The sequence below is a fragment of the Trichoderma aggressivum genome (genome assembly GCF_033847375.1).
Source record: "Trichoderma aggressivum f. europaeum strain CBS 100526 chromosome Unknown scaffold_023, whole genome shotgun sequence".
In the NCBI taxonomy this organism is placed as follows: Eukaryota; Fungi; Ascomycota; class Sordariomycetes; order Hypocreales; family Hypocreaceae; genus Trichoderma; species Trichoderma aggressivum.
In genome coordinates, this window is record NW_026946389.1 from 213204 (window position 1) to 231666 (window position 18463).

The window sequence follows — 18463 nt, forward strand, 5'->3', positions numbered from 1 at the left end:
TTTAGTGACTGTTGTAAACAGATGCCAAGACCGCTGGGTATAATGCTGTAATATGAAGACAGAGATACGCTCGCTCAGTTCATGATACTTTACAAGGAGATTCAACAGCAAAGACGAATATAGTAGCAAGTTGGGCCGTTATAAATGAAGAGCCCGGCGTTCCCCCTCCGCTCAGTTGCCGAATGAGTCAAAGTCGGCGGCTCTGACTGGTTGGGTAAATCTTCCGTGTCATATTATGGAGCCCATGGATGGGGGTTAAAGAGAGAGAAAAAAATGTCATCTCCACTTTGTTATCTCCGGGTGTGTTGTTGCATGACATTGTTGAATGCAGATAAGCATGAGTATAGAGGATGGGGGTTGGATTGGTGTTTTGTGTTTTTTTTGATTGAGTGGGATTGGGTTATTAGTTGTCGCCAATTGTATCGGACTCAATGCGACTCTATCGACTTGCAGGTTGAAAGGACTCGATCGATGTGGCTGCTATTTGACGAGATCTAGCGCCTAGCAGCCCTAAAGCTGTAGCGTAGCCAGTTAGATTACTATGGTCTCCAAAGGTTGCGAGAACTTCATTATACGTGTATAACAGTACCGCAACGTCAAGATAGTACCTAGATGGTGGCATGCGTTTAATACGACATATAGGGGTTTTGATGTAAAATTCCCAAATTAATTGTAACGGATGAATATCGCTAGAGGTACGAAACAACTTGGCCATGTTCACATCGGAGAGGAGGAGACTGTCCATCAACGTCCTGTTGAACCGCAGGCGAGACAGCATCAATGCTGGCATCGAACTCTGCGCTCCAGCTCTGCACACCGCCCAAGGAGATGCACCTAAAGAGATGCCTAACGCAGAGTGCAACACTGCACCATGAATTCATCTCTTCTTCCCTTGTCTTCAAACCTCTTCTCATCACTGATCCTCATCCTCAATCACCTCTTGTTATACCCAATACCCCATCATTGCACAACACTCCAACTCATTCGTATACCCACTCTCAACCATCCAACATCACCCACAATGGCTCCTTGTCGCACCTCAGGAGCTTCCAAAGCCAAGCCCACTCGTATCAGGTCCTCGCGAGCGAGCAAGAAGAAACAACGCCAGCGCAAGTCTCGTAAAGAACGCGCCGAGGCCAAACGCTGCATGTATCAAGAGCGAGGGAACCAGGTGCTTCGTGACTATGTCCGCCTCCCCAACGGCCTGAAACTTGAGCTACCTGAGGAAGAAGATCTTGTCGGCATATCGAGAGTTCCCAATAAAAGACATTACTCGAAGATTCAAGAAAAGCGGGAAGAATTGGGCGAAAATGAGGAACGAGAAGTGACGGAATCACTCAAAGCTGATAAGCCTCACATCCCTGACCCTTATGACGACAACCTCCAACGGCCTTATTGGAAGACACGACGAAACGCTGAGCAGGAACAAGATGAGGAACAAGAAGAAAACCGGGGGCAGGAAAGGGATCATGAGCCATGCAGGCCTGCAAAGCGGGCTCGCAAAGCGCCTCCTCCAGAACACGTTATACAGAAGACACCACCTACTTTCATGGGCATCCCGAGAGAGATTCGCATGCAGATTTATCGCCACCTACTCACTGCCGCAAAGCCAATCCCCGTCCACGGAGGCTGGAAACAAGTCTACTGGACAAAAGATCTGCAGATATCGGCGAAAATCCTCAGCGTGTCTCGAATCGTGCACGAAGAGGCGAGCGTGGTGCTCTACGGAGCAAATACTTTCTTGTACCGTCTCCGCGACGCAAATTTCAACGGGGTGTATATTGACAGCCTGGCGATGGACGACGAAGCGGGCAGGAATGGCGAAGACGATGGCGAGTCCGAGTACGAGGATGATCTTGAGCAGGACGACGAAGATGATGACGATGGCCCCGTTGTCGCCGACAGGGAGCGCAGCATCAACATCGAAAGATACGCGCATCTATTCCGCCACATCACCATCGAGGCCGAAGCAAACCGCTATTCAGCGATTACTCAAGACAGCATGGTCGCCGCGATGGATGTATTCCGCAAGCCGCTTCCCGGCCAACCCGCCTCGTCATCCCGCAGCATCCACACCCTAACCGTGTGCATCATGCCGCTCTTCCATCAGCAGCAAGACGGATCCTCGCAGAGCCGCTTCACCTTTGTCGACTTCTTCCAGGCCAACAGCCCCGTGATCCAGGCCATCAAAGCCGTCGACTGCCAAGTCCTGCACGTCGACATCCTCACCCGCCACGCGAGCAGGCGGTCCGCGCACGTCACCGTCAAGGGCAGCGGCTCGTGCCGCCTCACCATCAACAGACGCCACGAACAGGCCATGGATTTCTTCAAGGGACAGATGGCCGGCGACAAGGCGGTGCGGAGGCGCACGGCGGAGATGGCCAAGAGGAGTGTCGAGGCGATTGATACGCTGGCGAAGCACATTGAGGAGCAGTGCGACCGGAGGCACTTTGATCAGGCCACGACGATGGATATGGATGTCGACTCGCTTGATTACTGGCTGGACCTTGATGGACTTGATGATCAAGATGATGATGATGATGGTGTTTGAAATGGAGGGTTTTGGGGGGGGAGCATGTGCTTGCGGGTTTCGGGAATTCTTCACAGGGGGGGGGGGTTATAAGTGGCTGATCTTTACACTCTTGCTTTTATTCATCTGCTATTTTTTTTTGTTTCAATTTCTTCCCTTTTCGCAGGTTTCTTTCTTTCTTCCCTCGAGTTCTTTTCTAATATTGAGCTTATATGCCAAGAAAAGACGGATATGAATGTTGCTAGATAGTTTCTCTGCCCTTTACCAAATACATGCATTGCTCAGTTTCCACCACCTCCGTCCAGCAATTGGAGACAATCCTACAGCACTTTATCGAATTGCCAAAAAAGTCAAAGCCAGCTGCTCTGACTGGCTGGATAAATATCTCATGGGGGGTGGCCAAGAAAGGGACAAGAAACGCAAATCCCCATCCCATCTCCACTTTGCTATTTCTGGCTGCATACTCGTACATGCCATCGAGTCTTGGCTGAATTGCGTTACTACATTACATTACAATTACAGCTCATATTTCATGTATGTGGAAACGCAAGATTTGATGTGAAAATGCCTTGTAAATAAATATGCCCATCTTCTGTGCAGAGCCTCCAAACAGTCTCGGGAATCTCAAAAAAGAACCTTTCCACCCGCTCTTCCCGTCCTGAGTCTCTGTCATGAATCATATACATACAAAATATGCCCATCCAAAGCGCCATTATGCAATTTGCTAGACTGCCGTCGATTGTTCAGCAGCAACATCTCTAGCTTGAAGCTGTCAAATGATATAGAAACCCCTCCAGTCGCTGTTTCCGTAATCGGATAAAAAATGAGAAATGAGAAATGAGAAATGAAAACGCATTATACACACAAGAAAAGGGGAAAATAAAACAAAAAGGAAAGATGGGAAAGAATATGGGGGAAAATACAAAAAGATTCCAACTCCGCAGACCGCAAGTCTGATGCATGCAACTTTGATATAGAATTAATGACAACACAAAAAAAAAACAAGAGAGACGATATTCTCTCCCCTCGCTCCAGCTATTCACGACTCGCCAAACTCAGGGAGCATTGCCCAGGACGAGAATGAGTAGCATGCCGTTGAGCAAACAGGTGGCGACAAAGGTGCACCACACCATCAGGCGATACGGCAGAGACAGGTGGTCCTCTCTGTAAAGAGTCATGCCGAGGCCGGAGCACGCGCAGAACAGGCTGACCACTGCCCCAACGGTAGCGCCGGCATCGACTTCGACTCGCAGCTTGTGCCGGCCTGTCGAGATGAGGATGCCGGCGATGCCGAAGAAGAAAAAGGCGGCCCCGAAGCAGCCAACGGTGCCCAATAACAAGACTCGCTCGCGGTAACGACGCAGCTCCTGCGAGCCGACGCTGGGCAGGGCGTAGTGCGCGGCATAGCCTTGCGTGGGGAAGCCGTCGGAGCTGGCGTATGCCTCCTCCTCCTCCGAGTCGGTGTGCACCGCCGTCGTGGAGCCGTACCCCTGGTTGAACGAGTCCCCGGATGAGATGGAGGAAAAGAGGGGCTGCCGCTCAGGCGACCGCGGTTTGCCTAGCCACTCCTTGGCCTTTTCAAAGGGAAACGACACAATGGCCTGGGCGTAGCTCAAGCCGGGGAAGCCCGAGTCCTGGTCGGGATCGACGTAGATTGCGTATTCGTCGTCTGGGCCGCCGGCGTCGCTACCGTCGTCATACTCGTTCCAGTACTTGGGCTGCGGCTCGGGGTCGAGGTAGGACGGCGGGAGAGGATCAAAGGTGACGCGCTGCGAACTTGACGGGTGCCTCGAAGGGGCGACGGGCGTGTCGACTGATGAAGGCGAGCTAGGCTCACTAAAGGCCGGGGTGGCATGGCGAAGCGTCTCTTGGATTTCGTCGTGCCGCTCCAGCAGGTCGGCAAAGCTGCGTCGCGTAAAGCTCCTGGGGTTGCTCAGCACCTCTTCGTTGAACCTGGAGCTTAACGATGATGAACCGGTCCATTTCTGTTGCAAGGGTTAGCCAAAAGCTCGCAGGACCCGCCGTCCATACCTGTTAGGTATGCAGTCCGGTCCAGTAAAAGTGTCCATCATGACGTACTCTATACTTTTTGAGAATCTTGCGAAACGCAACAATCTGAGCATTGGCAAAGCGCGTTAGGGCCTGTATGTCCTCCCTCAACCGCAGCAGCTCGCGCTCGTATTTTATGAATTTGCGCTGGTTTCTTAGGGATGCACTCGGCGAGCCGGTCTCGTGATGGGTCTTGGCGGCAAACCGCTTAATGCTGGCAGCGATGTGTTCTGGTCTGTATTAGCAACGGGGTGGCGACCCGGCCATGACAAAGAAAGCGTACCCAATCGTCTCGAGACTTCGTCCGCCTTGCTGATGACAAACAAGTCGAGTCGGTCGTGCTGGTGGCAGAGCTCGGTGTACAGGGCATCCTCGAATCGCTGCAGGGCTGTATCTTGGTGACCGGGAATGGCGAGGGCTGTGGCTTGGTCGCGCGTTGTGTGGACTTTGATCTCGTGCTTGAGGGAGTTGTAGTCGAGGTTGTCTGTGATTGCGAGGTCAATTAGATGATGCGTCTGGAATGAGTCAAAGCGCTGTGGGACAATTTGAGACTGGAGAGGTAGAGAGAGACATGGACATACGCAAGCTCCATCCAGGAACCGACTCTCGCTCCAACTGAACGCCGTACTTCATGATTTGACTGGAAAGCTGCTGCTCGCAGATGCTGGCTCGAGATCAATTGAGTGGCTGTCGTCGAGATGAAAGCATTAAAAGCCGTTGGTGGCGGCACCGTCGGGGTGAAATCGAGGCTATGCTGGTGGAGCAATTGGCCTCGTCCAAGGCTGGTGCTGGTACGGAAGAGAGCGGGAGGGAGCCAGAATGAAGAAGATGAAGAGAGGGAGCTCGTTCTCGATCGGATCGGGCCCTCGGGACGGCTGCAATAGAGCTGCAACGGATGAGATGGGGTGATGCAAAGTGCGAGGCTTGGCCCAGTGCGGTCTACTGTACTGCAGGGAAAAAAACAAAGCGATTGAAGGCAATGCAAATGTCGTGGAGCCAACCGGATGACAAGCCGTGGCGTTTGCGCAGAGGGAGGGGAAGAGATTGGATCAAATGCAAAAGTCAAAGCAGCGAGCGATAACGGCCGGCTTACAGTAAGAGGAATGGATGAAACAAACAAGGGAAGGCCGGGGATGGCTTGGAGAGCGGAAGAGACTGGGCTATAGAGAGATAAGATAGTAGTAGTAGTCGTGGTAACAGTAGCAGCTGAGATGAGGTTTTGCCTTTGCGCTAGAGCTATAGTCCACGGCGAACGAGCCGGAGCCGGAGCCGGGGTAAGACAGGCAAGACAGAGCGAGGGAGATGAATTGAATTGAATTGAATTGGAATATCAGCCGGCTGTTGGCTGATGCGATAGGATAGACTTTGCATGTGCTTTGTCGCCCGTCTTCTGGGGGGACAAAGGATGACGATGACGCACAAGAAGCTGGCAGGAACAAAGAGACGAAAAGCTTCACGAACCGCAAATCCCGAGGTGAACGAACCGCTGTCAACGATGTCACCTGCAGTTGAGAGGACCAGAGTCGATCGGCATCCAGAGCAGCCAACGAGCTCGGCAGGTTTGCGCACGGGGGTTCGCGGAATTATATCATTTGATGGGAACCCTGGAAGAGAGAAGAGGATCCATGGAGAACTAGAACTAGAACTCGAACCGGGCTCGGGCAAAGGAGGCGTGGAAAAGACAAGGTCCGCTGTCTGCCATGTACTCGTGGGCGCTAACAACATGAAGACAGGGCAGGCATCAATTACAGGTTGCCAGGCAGCCCCAGTCCCAGTGGGTGTCAGTGGGTGTCAGTGGGCGTCTGCAGGCTGCGGCAGGCATTTTGGAGCATGGATGGGGCGAGCAGCGCCTATGGGGCCCCTATGGAGCACCGCGCATGGGAGTGGAGGAGCCATTGAAGCTGTACAGTAGGTTGACACTATCGTCACGGCCGGGCTGAGGGCTGGGGGGGCCTCCAGCGAGCAAAGATTGATTCCATGTGCAAGTTGGCTGGCGCATTGAATTAATGCATATTGCCACGGGCGAATGGGTGTTGATTGGAATTCAATACGAAGCGTCGTCAGTCCAGACGAGAGCCTAATTCTGATTTTTGTCGAATTGTGCGCCGTAAGGAGGAGCCCGGACTCGCCTCTTCTAGCTCTCAGTAAGACACGACAGCCAGTCAAGCTCGTCCATTTACATTGGATCAAATACCAGTCTACACAGAAAGAGACTGGGAAAATTTTTAAAATTTTAAAATAAAATAAAAAATAACCTTAACCTTAGACGCACACACACAAACATCAATTGTTCGAATTTGTTCGCCATGCTCTTTTTCTTTTCCCCGGCTTTACCTCTCCCTCTTCCGTCGCCCTCATCCGCAAACGGCCTTCTCGCACGCACATTGTTACACAATCAAATTCGCGCCAAGGCAACATACCCATTGAGCCGTTCCAGACCCCCCATGGAGAAAAAACTGGACGGCCAAACAGCGGCCCCTCTCGTCTACCCGAGCAAAGAAAAATATGGACTTGAAAAGATGACCTGATCAACTAACTGCTGCCGGTATAATTGAACGGGCACAAAAAAAAAAAGTCAAGATCCGAGTCAGTCTAAACTACTAGTTGACTAGAGAGATGGACAAGGGACCGGCAGAGGATTAATGAAAAAGTTTCGTATTCATTCTTTTTCCCCGTCTCTCCATCACTAAAGGTTTTTGCCCTCTTTTTTTCTCTTTTCCCCATTCTAAACCGGCCTACTGTATACCTCGAAATCGGGCATGGTGAGTTCATGCGGTTATATTCCACGTTCCCTCGGCTGTTTCGAAATAGCCCGACCGCGGAGCTTGAAAGGCATCAATCCATTCAAAATGCACGGCCTAAGGCACGTCCTCGGTAGCTGCATCGTGCTCGTGCTTCACAACATTGGTACAGAACTAGTGCCTCGATTCTTAAATCGATTTCGTGCCCCCCATTGGCCCAGATGATGCCTTTTTCCTTTGTTGCTAACCCCTGGCCTCCCGCTGCCCTACGGAAATCGGCTAAAGGCAACGAGCCATTGGATGCTCCGTACAGTAGCCGGGTTTTGGATTCTGGACCTGTGAGATGCTGCGGTGCCTTGGTTGAGGTGGAATTTGCTATCGAGATGTGCTCGTACTGAATACAAACCCCGGCAAGTCTCGACGTCTGCATGGCTCTGATTGGGTGTGTGTCAAAACTGCATTTTAGTACCTGTTCTGGGACTAAAGACATCGCAGGGTGGCTAATGTACCTTGGATTTCAAATACAACTTCAGCTTCTGCAATTGGATTCTAGACTCCTATCCATCCATCACAAACACGATGCCCTCACAGCCATTTTCTCCGACTCAACCGTCCCTCGCAACCGCAGTCCAACACAGCCAATCGCCTGGCATGTGCCACTCCCACTCTCTCCCCCCTGCTTGGTCCATGTTCCCAAGCCAGAATACTACAAGGGGAAAAAAAAAAGGATCAATCAAATTGGGAGGAAGCAAGACGCACAACAAGGGACCCCGAGGCGATCCACAATCTGCAGGTCCTCCGTTACCCGCCCCCGAGCTTCACTCAATCCGTTCACCGAGATGTTCCCAAAACGATCAACACCCAACAGCTCCAACGTCAAAGAAGAAGAAAAACTCTTATTTCGCCATAATTCTCCGCTTGGGGGTCCCCCCCCTTTCTTTCATATTTTTTTTTCTTTCGCGACCCTTAGAACCGATCGGCCCGTCTAAGCCAAGTATCCCCTCCTTTGCCACTGGTGTCGCGTGAGTGCTTGCCCGAGTTGGACTCTTTTTTTTTTCAGCTTTCGTTCTTGTTCTTCTCCAAGGGTGGGTGAGTGAAATCATGAAGGCGTCGTCGGTGGTGGGGGAGCGCTCAGGCAGGGATTTCGGGTCAAAATCCTTGCGTGCTTGGGATATTACGAGTTTTGATACGCCGTTGTTGGGTGGTTCCGTTGGACGAGCCAACTTGTTCTTTCAGAGGGATTCATTGCCATTGCTTGCGTGATATTGAGTATTTCTTGCTTCATGGTTCTTGATCCCGCGCACCACATCACATGCAGATACAACACAAAAGACCAAAAAAAAAAAAAAAAAAACAAGCCCATCGCCAGCAACAACGAACGGATCCCCGTCGGCACGCCCCTCCCTCCCGTACTTGTACCACGAGCATGGCCTACTATTGAACCTAGCTTGCAGAAACTCTGGCTCTCTGCGGCAGGCCAGATTGCGGGCCCTGCAAATCTAGATTGGCTGCTGGATCGTCTAGCTCACCATTCCGACCCGTGCGACTCCATCTTGTGGTCGACCTGGACTCTCGTCTTATTTCCTTCAGCCGGAGCCCGCCGCCTGTTGTTGCTGCAAGGTGGGTTTCTTGCCGCGTCTCTGGATGCTACCCTTTGCCGTCTTCCGAAAGGAAAACAAAAAAATGAGACAAGAGGCGCTTATCCGAGGTGTCTGATCGGCTACATGTCAGCCCAAGACTATTCCTCTTCCTTTGTCTTCTTCTCTTTGTCATGGGTAATGCTGTGACAGGTCAGTATTGGTTCGTGTCATTGAATCCCCATAGGTAAGCATACATGCCGCATGGAAGCATCCAGTATATGTGCCCTTTTGGATTTGCAATCTCCCTGCAATAGTATCGAGTTCCCTTCTCAACACTTCTGCTGCCAATACTACCACCATCCCATGTCTGCAGCCGTTGCCGCTCTCCTTCCACATCTCGTCAAACCTGCAGATGCCCACCAGCAACGCATATCCCTCATCCGATAAGAAAGAATGCCCTTGACATGATCGAATGAAAGCCTCATGTGCTCCGCATTGCAAACTGTCTCAAACCCTCCGGTTTCATCAATGGCTCTAGTATCTAGTAGAGTGGGGGGTAGAAGCACACACACATGCACCACGACAACACCCGCATATAGAGTCTGATATACAAGCAAATCACATCGCCGCCCAGGCTCAGCCCCGAGAAGACAGACATACAAGTAACACCATCTTTCCCGCGATCTAGGCCCATGCCTGTCTCATCCCCTCTGCTCAATGCGTCCTTAGCGATGGTAACCCTCCGTTATCACGCCCTCTATTCAGCTGCGCATCACGGGCAACAATCGGGCTCATCCAGTACACCAGAAATTGCTTCATTGATTCCAGACTTTCCTTCAGTCCTTTGCGAGGCTCTAACCAACCATCCCTCGGTCTTACACCATCCCGACCCCCGAATAGACGGTCAAAAAAAAAAAAGTAATGTCCAACATGGTTCTTGACCCGGCAGCTAAACACGAGAGCCCCCGATTCAAGCAGGTGACGAGTTGTCTCGCACGCTCGCAATCGCCGGTCCCCTTCAGATAGGCCAATCCAGTGCGGCAGCCTAATCAATGTCTCATGTACTCGTACAGAATCCCGGCCAGCGCATCTTCAACTTCTTCAGTGTAACCATTGGACAACAGCAGGTACTCGTAGACAAGCCCAGTGTAATAAAAAAAAAATAGTCACTCATAACACGGCGGAACCACCCGAAACTGGTGGTCACGCGACACCAAGCCCAGGCACAGCAAAACCAAACACACACGCACACAGAGTGAGTGAGAGAGACGGTGTAAGATACCTATGTACGAGCCCTCGTCAGCCCCGACTTACTTTGGGCGACGCCAGCACATCGACCGCCGGAAGAAGAAGGGAAGAAGGGGTATGGCTGGTCCATGCAAATTGACATGGTCATGGTTGCATGCACACGCTCCTCCGCGTTTCGGTGCTTCCAAGTCAGACAGCCACCGAGCCGCGGCAAGCTCGTGGGATTGGATGGCCAAACAAGTTGAATAGTCTTGATCTCATGCACGCATCTTTTTGCTGGCTCGTTGTTGGTTGGTTGAATCTGAACGAAACGAAAAAACAACGTGGAGAATTCGTGTTTGACGAGGAGTATGTAGACATGGATGTGCGCGCGCCCACGTTCCTTTGGCTTATTGCTGGCATCTTCATGCGGTTCTTCTTTATCAGCTTCCAACTACTGTTCGTTTTGTACCTACTATAGCCTACCCGTCATATGCCAGCCGCATGGACCTCATGAAACCTCATGATACCTCGGGATATGCCATCGACTTTGATCGAGTCCCTTTAGCCATACTAGCCCCACGGTAAAGCAAACAAAGTGGGCGTCGGCAATTGCTCGTTTGTCCCAGTACCTAGTTTGTATTTCTGGAGCTTACAACAAGTTTGAACAAGGAGACATGAATCCCACCGAATCGCAATCGTCGTGTCATCGTCACACACCAGCCGCCGCCACAATGATGCGGGCGAATAACCTTATCCGTAGGTAGACAAGAAACAAAGCAACCTTAAACCTTGTTCATTCATTCGTTCATTTTATTTTTTATCATCTTCTTTCATGGACTAAGGGATTGAGCGTGTACTCCTCTTTCGCCTGCAGATATATATTCCGCGGCTATCAATGACCAGCACACGGGATTCGGCATCTCAACCCTTGATACTGGTAGGTGACATTGGACAGCCCAACGAGAAGCATGTTTGCACCGCGACTGAACCCTCAGCCAAGACGCAGTGTTGGAGATGCACAACTCAATTGCACCATTCACGACGAATCAAAGTACTGCAATGTCCAATAGCTTCGTTTTTGTTGTCTTGTCGTGATATAAAAACCTAGCAGTATATATGCACGCTGAATCAATAGATCCTGCAGCTACCCGTAAATGCATGCAATGGGATGATAGTATACTATGCCCATCGCCTTCTCGTGTGGCGTAGTATCACTCAAAATGACCCTTACAAAGGTTCCTCTAAATGTCCGGTTGGGCCCCCCCAAAGAATGACACCAAATTACCACATGGTTGCACAATGAATGAGCATGGGGGGTTTGTCATGAAAATTCCTCCCTTGTTCCTTTTCCCCCTCCCTCTTCTCTCTCTCTCTCTCTTTGTCAAGCTTTTCAAACGTCCTGGTATTCGAGGACTTGCTCAACTTCCAAAACGCCAACAATGCTACCGCTGCTCGTGATTGCGATGACCGATCCCGGCCCGCCAATTGCTTGCTCATGCTCTTCGATTGGGGACGACTGCATGTCTTCCAATATGTCTCGCGCCTGGCGGACCGTCGTCTCCGACGACATGGCCAGCATCTGCTGGCGGGACACCGTGATGCCCGTGACCTCCTTGATTGGTCTCACCATGTCTGCGTCACTCAGCGCTCGAATCTTGCTCGGGACCGCCGTCTCGTCGCCGACTCTGACCCAGCCCGTCTTAGACTTGTACGCAGCCCGGAGCAAACTCGACGCGAAATCATCGCTGCTCAGCCCATCGGCGACGTCAATGTCGTCCCATGGCACGGAAATGTGACCTATGGTCTGGGGACCTCGAGCCACCGCGGCCACGGCGGCACCAATAGCACCACCGGGGTGGTTCTTGGCAAACATTTTTGAGACGCTGGGGTGAAGCTCGTGCGCCGCCGTGATGGCCAGCGCATCCCCCAATGCTAGAGCAGCTGTGGTTGATGCTGATGGCGCCGAAACTCCAAACGATACGCTCTCCGGCTCAGGAATTGGCGCCGGTAAGAGAATGGTGTTGGGCCGATGCTTGATAAACTCGCAAGTCTCGTGTCTCATGTGAGAAGTGAGGAGAATGGTAGGAAGCCTCTCGTCCAGGTGAGGCAGCGTTAGAAGAAGCTCCTGAGTCTTTCCGGAGTAGGTGATGAACAAGAGCGTATCTTCCGGGCCCACTATGCCCAGGTCTCCGTGAAGAGCTTCGGTGGGGTGAAGGAAGACGGAGCGAATCGCCAGGCTTTGGAACGTGGCGACCAGCTTCTTTCCAATGTGGCCAGACTTGCCCACTCCTATGATTACTAGCTTGCCCTTGGTCTTGGCCAGTCGAGTAATAGCCTTGATGGAGGCATTGAACCCAGCCCGGGCGATTGCGTCAATCTCGTAGAGCTTTGTGAGATTTGCTAGCGCCGCGGCCTCGATGTTTAATACATGGATGCCGCTGTGAAGTCTTCTGTCCATTACGGATTGCTCTCGCGTAGCTCCTCTGTCCAGGCTGAAGCCATCCACAGGGTCGCCAATCTCCTTGGCTGATGGTGAGGCTGAGGGAGTCGGCGGAGACGGGGGTGGCATGGATTGGCATTTTGAAGCGCCCAGCACAATCACAGCGCTCGTCTGGATGGGCCGGTGGTCGCCGTGTCGTAAATCGACCATGGCTTCTTTCTGATCTAGGTTGGAGCAGGATGAGCCGGTGATGAACAACAAGAGTAGGGAAACAGAGACGAGTTTCTGCGGTTCCGCTTTCGATGTTGGGATTCTGCTGACAAGGACCCCCGAAACCAGATAATCCCGTCAGTCAGACCAGTAACCGCCGAAAGCGATGGAGCTTTTAAACCGCGCACAATCCTGACAGCCCCGGCCACAATGACGCGCCCTGGGCTTCACAACGAAAGTAGCGACGGGACCTTGTGAGTATCGTCGTGTCACTGACTGTGTCTTTGGATTGGGAAGCGTCGAACCATTTCCGAACTTGCACCGACCGAATGCGAGATGCAAGACGTCAACGACAAAAAGAGGTGGCGAATTGGGAACCAAGACTCGCAACAAACTCTCAAGCCATCATGGACGAGGCTCCAGCAAAGGAACAGAAGAGGCTTGGGGCTTGGGGGGGAAGAAAAGGGTCTTGATCGTGGAGATAAGGAGTATTAGAAAAGATTAAAAGTCGCAATCCAGCGATCCGTGTGAGTGGACGTGGCGGCGATTGGCGGAGATGCGCGATTGTGTGCTTCGATCCTAGAGCCCAATTGGGCGAAGGCTCGGCCAACGGACGTCTATTTCGCTCGGATCGCCTGCGGAAAGGCTTAGAAATCCACTTGTCAGAGGCTATGGGCGAGAGGCATGACAGTTGAACCGACGCGATGGCAGTTGAACCGCTGGCTGGTTGATGGCTCTTGAGACGCGGTATCAGAGCAGGGTGAAGCAGGGAGAGGGAGAAGAAGAAAAAAATTCAAGTTTCACATGTCAAAATCGCTCTCTTAGCGCAGAGACGGGCTTCTGCGTGCCCTTTGGTCTTTGGAGTAGAGCTGGAGCTCACATGACCTGGGCCAGCCCAGCAAGGCGATGCCTGTTCATGGGGTAAATCCTCCTACCTGTACTCCGTATGTAGTATGACCGATCAATCAATCAATCCATGGCTAATGCAGCCGTGCTTTGCCTCCATTCGAGCTCGGTAGTTCCCAAAGTATCATCTCATCCCGCCGGAGCGCCTTTCACGCAGCCCCCGCATCGTCACGTCATCAGCACCGCAAATGAGCGCGGCGTTCGGCAATGGGAGGAATAAAAGTCCGATTGTAACCGTAGATAGGGAGCATCAGATACGGAGTATGTAGTATTGGTGTCCACTACCTAGGGAGAAAGAGGAGAGACCGAGAGACAGAGAAGCATCGTTGGAGATGGATGTTCCAAGGGGGAGAAAGACTGAGAGGAAAAGAGGAAAAGAGGAAAAAGAGGAAAAAGAGGAAAAAGAGGGTTGCTCGGCTGGTCACGATGAGAAGAACCGCGACTGCTATATAGCCTATGAACGCTGCCCGCTAACATACAATCCATACCAGCTGACTCCGGCTGCATCATGCCACCAGATCTGCCCAAGGCGGCTGACACAGCTTCAAGACCCCCAACAACGCGGGCAATGCCGCTTTCTGTCTGTCTCGAACCAACGGCCGGGGTTCGACGGCCGCTAATTGGCTCGCCCCCATTCAGCCTCTAGGCCGTTTGTCTCACGCCAAATCCAATCCTCTCTGGCCGCATCAGGGACTTTGAAGGACGATACATGCGCCATGTTGAGGGTTTCCGCATGCGCTCATGTGTGCGGCTCGAGGGCACGGATGCCCATGTATTGTCTCCCACCCGCAGCGGAACAGCAAATGTAAGAAGCATAAATAACCTATGCCGTGACCCCAGAAACGTCTCCACGCCCAACGGTCCTCTTAAGACGTTTGCTCGGCTCATCGGCTTCTCCACGATATAGGAGGCTCATCACTGCAAACGACGCACGTACAAAACACCAAGGCCTTGCCCGTTGCCCGCGGCTTCCGGTCCATCCGCCAGCTGGCAACCGAGCTCGCTTGAGAACAGAGAACGAAAATGGCCCGAGAAAGCATTCAAAAGAAATGAGATTTCGGCACATGGAAAAGTTCCTTACGTAAGGAGCGTTTGAACGAAATTTAAGATTTCGCCTCCCGGGCCCTGGCTTGTGTCTTTTGAACGCCACCGATCTCGGTATCTTGGATTTAGAACAATTCATTGTAATTCTAATTTTTACCCCGACCTGAAAGCAGCTTTTACCGTTCGGCAAACCAATGGCTTCAGGCCAAGTTACAGAGAAAGGCCCTCCGCCAGAGTCGCCTGCGGTTCCGCGGGACCTGGCGCGCGGGAAACACAGTGGCAACGGGCCGCGCCGAGGCTTGCGTCACTATGCCAAGTGGCTGGTGATGACTCTTGTCGTCGTCTTCGCATTTTTCACGGCCGTCTCTCGTGCTTTTAGCTGGGCCACGGTGCCCGGCGCCATCTACAGCGCAGATATCCCGCAGCGGATACAGGATGAGCTCGTGGGCAGGAAGCTGGCGGCTCTGCAGCGGCAACAGCCTCATGAGGGGCAGCATCAGCATCAGCAGTATCATGGACAGAAACAGCAGCAAAGGCTAGGGAGCGAGGGCAAGGCACAGGCCCTCGCCATGTCCGGCGGCGCTGTAGATGGCCACTACCTCATCGGCGTGGGCAAGGCCGACATCACGGGGCCTGTTGTCGAGATCAACATGATGGGCTATGCCAATACCGAGCAGGTCGGCAGCGGCGTGCGTCAGCGCCTGTACTCTCGCGCGTTCATCGTGGGCGATCTTGGTCAGCCCGAAGACAGATTCATCTACCTCGTCCTGGATACACAGGCTGGTGACACCGCCGTGCGATACGGCATTCTCCGGGGGCTAGAGGAACTAGGCCCCGAATACTCCATGTATGGGCATGACAATTTGGCCGTCACGGCGACCCACTCTCACTCCGGGCCCGGCGCCTGGCTCAACTACCTCTTACCTCAGATCACCAGCAAAGGGTTCGACAGGCAGAGCTACCAGGCGATTGTCGACGGCTGCCTCTTGTCCATCCGCCGCGCACACGAGAGCTTGGAACCCGGCACCCTCACCGCAGGCACCACCAAAGTCTTTGGCGCCAACATCAACCGAAGCCTCTACGCCTATCTCGCCAACCCCGAAGAGGAGAGGGCCAAGTACAATGTCAGCGCGGAAGACGATGGTTCGGTGGAGAAGGACTTGACTTTGCTCAAGTTCAGGAGAGCATCGGACGGCAAGAATATCGGCGTGTTGACATGGTTCCCAACCCATGGAACATCCATGTTGGCCAACAACACTCTCATCACAGGAGACAACAAGGGCGTGGCCGCGGATCTTTTTGAGAGAAGAGTTCGCCGAGGCGTCCAAGAGACGGACGATTTTGTTGCCGGCTTTTCTCAGGCCAACGTGGGTGATGCAAGCCCCAATACGCTTGGCGGCTGGTGTGACGATGGTACAGGCGAGCCGTGCGAATTCAAGACGAGCTCTTGTAGGAGCACTGGCAGGAGTAGGAAGTGCCACGCGAGAGGTCCCTTCTTTACGGAAAAGGATGAGGGGGCTGCATCGTGTTTCGAGATTGGAAAGAAGCAGTACGAGGCAGCTCTAGAGCTCTACACCTCGATGGATACCCAGCAGCCAAACATAAAGGGGTCGGGCGTCAAGGCATTTCACCGGTTTCACGACATGTCCGACTTTCAGTTTCAGCTGCCCAACGGCTCAACCGTCCGCACGTGTTCGGCGGCATTGGGCTATTCTTTCGCAGCTGGGACGTGGGACGAACCGGGCCATTATGAAATTACGCAGTCTGGTCACAACGACACAAACTCATCTCCCAAATGGAAGGCCATACGATGGCTCATCGGAGCTCCCGGCCCTGAGCAGATACAGTGCCACGCCCCCAAGCCCATCCTCTTCAACGTCGGCAAGACGCACAAGCCCTATCACTGGACGCCAGACATTGTAGACATTCAGACGTTTAGAGTTGGCCAATTCATCATCGTTGTCAGCCCCGGAGAGGCGACCACGATGGCCGGTAGACGATGGAAAGAGGCAGTTGCAGAGAGCAGCAAGATTCAATTAGCAGAGGAGCTGGACGGCAAAGAGCCCATTGTGGTCTTTGGAGGGCCGAGCAACACTTATACTCACTATATCACGACAGAGCAGGAATACGGGTACGTTTATTCCCCTTGCCTTGTTGAGATTGGCCAATGCTGACACGCAAAACTCACAGGATCCAGCGATATGAGGGAGCCTCAACCCTGTACGGCCCACACACACTTGCGGCCTACATAGATCGGACCAAGGCACTGCTTTATCTCTTAAAAGATGATGCCCCCAGTGGAGAAGCCGATTCCCGAGAGACCGGCCCCTTGCCCCCGGATAACAGTGACCGATCCTACGGCTTCAACACGGGCGTCTTGTTTGACGGCACATCACAATCTCAACAATTTGGAGACGTGATTGTTGACGTCGACAAGAGCCGGTTTGCCCTGGGGGACAAGGTAACGGCAACATTTGTTGGAGCCAACCCGCGAAACAACCTGCGATTGGAAGAGACGTTTGCCGCCGTCGAGTACCGTCGTCCCGGCGAGACGGAATGGACAGTGGTGCGAGACGACTCGGACTGGAAACTGGTATACCAGTGGAAGAGAAGCAGCGTGATGATGGGCACCAGCTCCGCGACCATTTCGTGGGAGATTGAGGAGTGGACGACGCCGGGCGAATACAGACTTTGCTACTTTGGCGATGCCAAATCCATTGACGGCGAGATTACGGCGTTTGAGGGCAGAAGCACGGCGTTTATGGTCAATTAAGGTTCCCAATGGGCTACTGTGCCATTACTATTACAGGATGGGGGATAGAAAGGCCGGCTCTTTTGTGTGTGTGTGTGTTTCTTCCTCTTTTCTTTGGTTCGCTTCGTTTTTTAGAGAATGGGCGGCTGGCATTCTTGGTGCGCGAATGGCGTTTCATAGGTCAAGGACACTCTTTTTTTTAGATACTACTATATCTACACGCTGGATAAATTGACGTTTTTTAGAGAACAGACTGAAGATGGGATTTACTTTGTTCGCAGCATCAACAGTTGAGATGAGATTAGATGAACCAGTTCACGTATATACGAAGCAGCAACAGCACTGTACCGTAGAGTCCCAAGTAAGCTTCGTCCTGTCAATCTCTGGGCTAGCACCGCTTTGGCTGAGTCTCGAACACTGACAAAAGAGAACCAAGCAAAAGACGCCATTGTCCCCCGTGGCGAAAGGGCCAGAAAAGAAGTTTCGAATCCCCATGCCATGCAGGGAACTAGAACTAGGCGAAAGTTGCCTCCAAAGCCGGTTGGCCCTATCAAAGAGCGCTCCACTCCCTCTTGGCCTTCTTCACGGGAATACGAAATCTGAGAACCAGCCGGAACGGCGCTTGTCCCTTTTTTCCCTCTTTCTTGTTTTGTGCTTCTTCCATCGTCATTCGTGACTAGGCCAGGAAGGGATAAGACGGAAGTCGACAGTGGTCTGTTCTCGGCTTGGCTGAAAGTGCGAGCTGAAGAAAATAAAAAGGTTGAAGATAACGGGGAAAATACAAAGGTGTGGATGGGGAAAAGAATGGATGTTGCGCGTTATCGTACTCCGTATATGCACAGACTTTAGAGGGGAGGGGGAGGAGGAGAAGCGTGGGGAGGGGAAACAAAAAGATGAAACAAGCTGATGCGGGCAATTGGCATGTATCGCATCGTATCGTATCCTTGATGGTGATGCACATGTGATTTTTGATGCTTGCAG

The 18463-nt window shown here is 52.5% G+C and overlaps 4 protein-coding genes across 4 annotated transcripts; 2 read left to right on the forward strand and 2 right to left on the reverse strand.

Annotated features, from left to right (window-relative positions):
* Positions 1-1021: 1021 nt before the first annotated feature.
* On the forward strand, positions 1022-2551 carry Triagg1_6076 (uncharacterized protein; the record flags this gene model as incomplete). The annotated part of the gene is made up of 1 exon (XM_062900660.1): positions 1022-2551. One exon carries the CDS (start codon positions 1022-1024, stop codon positions 2549-2551), a length of 1530 nt encoding a protein of 509 aa, XP_062754933.1.
* Positions 2552-3585: 1034 nt separating this feature from the next.
* On the reverse strand, positions 3586-5212 carry Triagg1_6077 (uncharacterized protein; the record flags this gene model as incomplete). Its single annotated transcript, XM_062900661.1, has 4 exons — positions 3586-4515; positions 4610-4809; positions 4863-5063; positions 5161-5212. 4 exons carry the CDS (start codon positions 5210-5212, stop codon positions 3586-3588), a joined length of 1383 nt encoding a protein of 460 aa, XP_062754934.1.
* A 6308-nt stretch (positions 5213-11520) lies between these two features.
* Positions 11521-12780, reverse strand: Triagg1_6078 (uncharacterized protein; the record flags this gene model as incomplete). The annotated part of the gene is made up of 1 exon (XM_062900663.1): positions 11521-12780. The coding sequence occupies one exon, from the start codon at positions 12778-12780 to the stop codon at positions 11521-11523; it is 1260 nt and encodes a 419-aa protein (XP_062754935.1).
* A 2144-nt stretch (positions 12781-14924) lies between these two features.
* Triagg1_6079 (uncharacterized protein) lies at positions 14925-17503 on the forward strand (the record flags this gene model as incomplete). Its single annotated transcript, XM_062900664.1, has 2 exons — positions 14925-16861; positions 16921-17503. 2 exons carry the CDS (start codon positions 14925-14927, stop codon positions 17501-17503), a joined length of 2520 nt encoding a protein of 839 aa, XP_062754936.1.
* Between the last annotated feature and the right edge of the window lie 960 nt (positions 17504-18463).